General features: G+C 43.4%; 1 protein-coding gene across 1 annotated transcript; it reads left to right on the top strand.

Annotated features, from left to right (window-relative positions):
- Positions 1-203: 203 nt before the first annotated feature.
- Positions 204-1,105, top strand: LOC144713007 (fasciclin-like arabinogalactan protein 2). Its single transcript, XM_078587460.1, has one exon. It carries the CDS (start codon positions 272-274, stop codon positions 1,004-1,006), a length of 735 nt encoding a protein of 244 aa, XP_078443586.1. The 5' UTR covers positions 204-271; the 3' UTR covers positions 1,007-1,105.
- Positions 1,106-4,590: the final 3,485 nt, after the last annotated feature.

The following is a 4,590-nucleotide window of genomic DNA, read 5'->3' as shown; positions in this document are numbered from 1 at the left end:
CTTGTCTTCATCATCAAGAACTAGACATATCTTCATCCGCGATGCCCAGACTAGCGGTCGAGGTCCATTCAGAGAGCCCGTGGATTCATCCGAGAATCTCAGCAGTCAATTCTTCAGAGACAAGCCCTTTATTACTTTGTCGGTGGAAGTGGCAAGTCCCATACATTAAATCAAAATTTAACGCTCCGCTACTAAATACCGATCACCCGACCTTCCTCTCCTTTAAACGGTCGCAGACCAGAAGAAGAAGAAAAGAAAGAAGAAGAAAAAGATGAAAATGGGGTGGAGAGTAGCGGCAGCGTTGCTGATCTTAGCAACGGCGATTAAGGTTTCCGAAGGGTCCAACGTGATGGCTTCCAGCGACTCGAGCCAGCTCAGTTTCACCGTGCTGATGACGAAGAAGGGCTGCGCTAAGTTCGCCGCGCTGCTTCTCTCCTTCCCCGAAGCGCAGAAGGCGTACGAGGACAACGTAGGCGGGGGATTGACAATCTTCTGCCCCGTGGACGACGCGGTGGACGATTTCACAGACGACTTCAAGAACTTGACGGCGGAGGGGAAGAGCTCGCTGCTGCTGTTCCACGGAACGCCCTATTACAACTCGCTGGAGACTCTCAAGACGCAGAACGGGGTGGTGACGACGCTGGCGACGACGGGAAACAAGAACTACAACATGACGGTGCAGAACGACGGGAACGACGTGACGCTGGAGACGAAATCCGGGACGTCGAAAATCACGGGGACGGTGGTAGATGAGGAGCCGCTGGCGGCGTTTACGATTGATAAGGTGTTGAAGCCGTGGGAGTTGTTTAAGGTGGACGAGGCGCCGGCGCCGGCGCCGATGAGAGCGCCGGGGAAGAAGGCGCCGGCGCCGCTGGCAGCGGCGGGTCCGAGCGAGGTGACGGACGACCGGGGGCCCAAGGACGCGAACGCCGCGCCGGTGGTCCGTGGATGGCGCGGCTGTTCCGCCGCTGGCGCGGCCATCGCCGCCGCTGTCTTGCTCCTGTAGCTACCCCTTGAAGGACAGTAATCTTGAAGAAGCCGAACTCTTGTTCTCTCTCCCTGTTGTTATTGTCGGTATTTATTATTTAGCTTCTTTCTTCGTCTATCTTCTTCTGTGATTGTTCGGCTTTGAGGGTTGTAGTTCTCTGAGAATGTGGAGAGAGATCAGCCCGTTGATGCTGTAAAGTACTCTTCTTCTTCCTCTTCCTCTTCTTCTTCTTCCGTTTTATCGTATATTTTTCTAAATGTTACTATTCAGCTTTTGAGGGTTATAATTCTGAGGGGATGTGGAGAGAGATCAGCCCGTTGATGCTGTCGAGTACTCTTCTTCTTCTTCTTCTTCCGTTCTATTGTATATTTTTCTAAATGTTATTGTTTAGCTTTTGAGGGTTGTAATTCTCTGAGAATGTGGAGAGAGATCGGGCCGTTGATGCGGTCGAGTACTCTTCTTCTTCTTCTTCCGTTCTATCGTATATTTTTCTAAATGTTATTGTTTAGCTTTTGAGGGTTATAATTCTGAGAGGATGTGGAGAGAGATCAGCCCATCGAGTACTGTTCTTCTTCTTCTTCTTCTTCTTCTTCTGTATACCTAACTTCTTGGATCTCGTCTGGGAGAGATTTGAAGAAGGGGTAAGACTTGAATGCAGACGCATTTACCGCACTTACCTTCATGACACTGCACATGGGCTCTGGCGACTCGCAGAGCATCCCGGGTAGGCCCTCTCTCGCTCGCTCTTTCTTAATTTCTCCCGTTCTGTTATCGTTTTTTCCTTCCTAGATATGTGCAAGTATAGATAGAAGGTTGGTGTTTATGGGAAAGTCCGGGTTTTTCATCCTCGCGATTCTATCTCTTTCTCTCTCCCGCTCCATCGTATACTCTCTCTCACAGAGCATCCCCGGGTAGGCCCTCTCGCACTCGCTCTTTCTTACTCTCTCCCGTTCTTTTGTCGTTTTTTTCTTACTAGATATGTACAATTATAGATCCACGGTTGGTGTTTATCGAAAGTTCGGGTTCTTCATCTATGCAAATTCTATCTCTTTCTCTCTTCCGCACTATCGTATATTTTTCTAAAGACAATGAAGACGGATATGGATAAGGGCGTGAATATGTAGAGAAGGGATTCTAAGGAAGGTTAGTGTGCATGCGATGCTTGATTTTACATCTATAGCAGTCCATATCTCTCTCTCATGCACATATTAATGTGCGTTTCGCGTTTCAGAGCAGTTGACGAGCACCGACACCGACACCGACAGAGCAGGTGGCGAGAACGAGTAGACTACTGAAGGATAAAAAATATAAGTTCTCGACTTATCATAAATCGACGACAGATGGAAAGAAATACCCAGTGTTGGGTTCTTCGTGGGAGACATCTACGGCCGTCCATCCATGATCCGGCGGTCCATGTTCAGATCCTTGATGTTCAAGTAGGGGAAAGATTTGTACTGCGAGCAGGAATCCACGGCCACGGCCATAAAACCCGGTAATCCTTGTCGTGTCAGGCCACGCCAATCACAGGCTGACATTTACTCGGTTTATCGACATTCACTTCTCCACCCCCCGAACAACCGCATCCACCATTGTTTCCAATAAATCTTATTAAATTTATTCTCTGGAGACGCGTGTCAGATTGGAGTAATAAATTGGATCGACCCAATTGCAAAATCTGTCTTTTTGGCCATTGATATATAGGGGCGTTCTCCAATTGAGCAAAATAGCAATATTGTTGATGCTGACCTGATTGACTTGCCCCATGCAAGAGCATTATCTATTGAAGCTAATGAGAGTCAAACTCGTCAAAACGAGGACCGTCCAACTCGTCCAAGCCCATCTGGAACGACCAATCAGAATGCTCTTAACGAACTGCCAATCTCAGCAGACCACGTACCCACAACTTCATTAACGGCTAATTGCGACTAGCCGTTAGAAGTAATACGCTGACGCTCGCGATTACCTCTAACGGCTAGCTGAGCAACGGTCATGCGCTGCACACTCAATTTAAATAGAATCTCCGAACTGTACATTTGGGTGTTCTTGAAATTTAACGCTTTCCTTTCTCTCCTGTCTACTTCTTCTTCTCCTGTCTACTTCTTCATCTCAATCTATTTCTACTTCCTTCTGTCCACTTTCAAGCTATGTCGCAGAGTCAAGGAATGGACAAATCTCAACATTATCATCACTCCTAAGTTGACGATTGCATGTTAGGGTTTATTGGCCTATTACAGGAAAATGTCGTTCGGGCTTTCTTCATGAGAAGGAGCTGTTCACCTGGTGGTCCAGGTGGCTTAACTATAGATGGAACTTCTTGCCTTAGCCATTACATCATATTTCATGTTTCGACTGTTATAGCACCTTTAAGATGGTTGTTCTTTGCTAGAATTTGGTAATTTGCTAAAGACAAGTGAATATTTGGTCCCTTTTGGCTTACTTAGCCGGATCCAGATTGGGGCCAATCCAATCAATAGGCTCATTAGTAGATTGATCAAAGTGGGTCGATCCAGTCATAAACTTTAACGCTAGTATCTTTTGGTAATTCTGAAATGATTTTTGAAGTGTCTCATACATTGTTTGCACTTCTTGAATATTTTTGGCCTAGTTCCACTTTTAAGTACCCCAATAATTAACAACTCCAATGGATCAACCAATGAATGAATCAAATGCAAATTTTCATTTCAACCTGTTAAAGTAATTACTTTAGGGAATATTTGTGAATTTTTGCCATCTAACAATAAGGTTACTCGTCAATCACTCAAAATATCAATATCTTTAGTTTCATTAAGTGTATTCCTATTTTTTAAGGAATATACTTTAACAATTCTATTTTTGAAAATTATCAAAAATTCATGGGGTCCAACATCACATCAAACTGCCGTATTACTGCCAAAAGATCAAGCAGAGGTCAACAACTGGTATATGAAGAACAACCTTCGATAGATTGTTTTGACCGATGACATATAATTGTCTGATAAGACGTTATATGCCTTACGGGGATCTCAGACAATTATAAGACACCTAAAGTCATGTATCCATCTAGACTTATTGTTGGGAAATACTTCCAGATACGGGTATATCTAGAACATATAGCTTGTTAGATTTCATATAAAAATTAATAATGGGTTTTTGCTTTCTATAAAAAAACACTCACTGTAATGTGAAGTACGTTTTTAAACGTGACTGTAATGTGAACCTTTAACTCAAAGAATCTAAGAAAAACATTTTTCTCCAAATGAATGAGATCATTGAGCTTAGGATTGAGGCATATGAAAATTTATATATCTAAAAATACAAAACCAAAGCCTTTTATCAAAATCATATCACATGTAAGAGTTATATTGGGAAAAAATAATGCTTTGATATATGATTTCACTTCTCGCTATTATCTAGGAAAATAAAGCCACAATTGGCAGACCCATGTATCTTCAAACTACTCATACACAATGGATCCATCATTGATTTTGGATTTAAAATCAATCTTTAAGTTTTTGAACTAACACCCATTGACCTAAACATTTTCTAGGAGGAGAATCGTCAGCCTCACCATCTCAAATAAAAGTACATACTTTTAAGATGTTCTTTCATAGGATTCGACTTCA

Source organism: Wolffia australiana, chromosome 15, assembly GCF_029677425.1.
Source record: "Wolffia australiana isolate 7733 chromosome 15, ASM2967742v1".
Taxonomy (NCBI): Eukaryota; Viridiplantae; Streptophyta; class Magnoliopsida; order Alismatales; family Araceae; genus Wolffia; species Wolffia australiana.
Note: the sequence above shows the minus strand (reverse complement) of the source record. Positions and strands in the feature narration are given on the sequence as shown.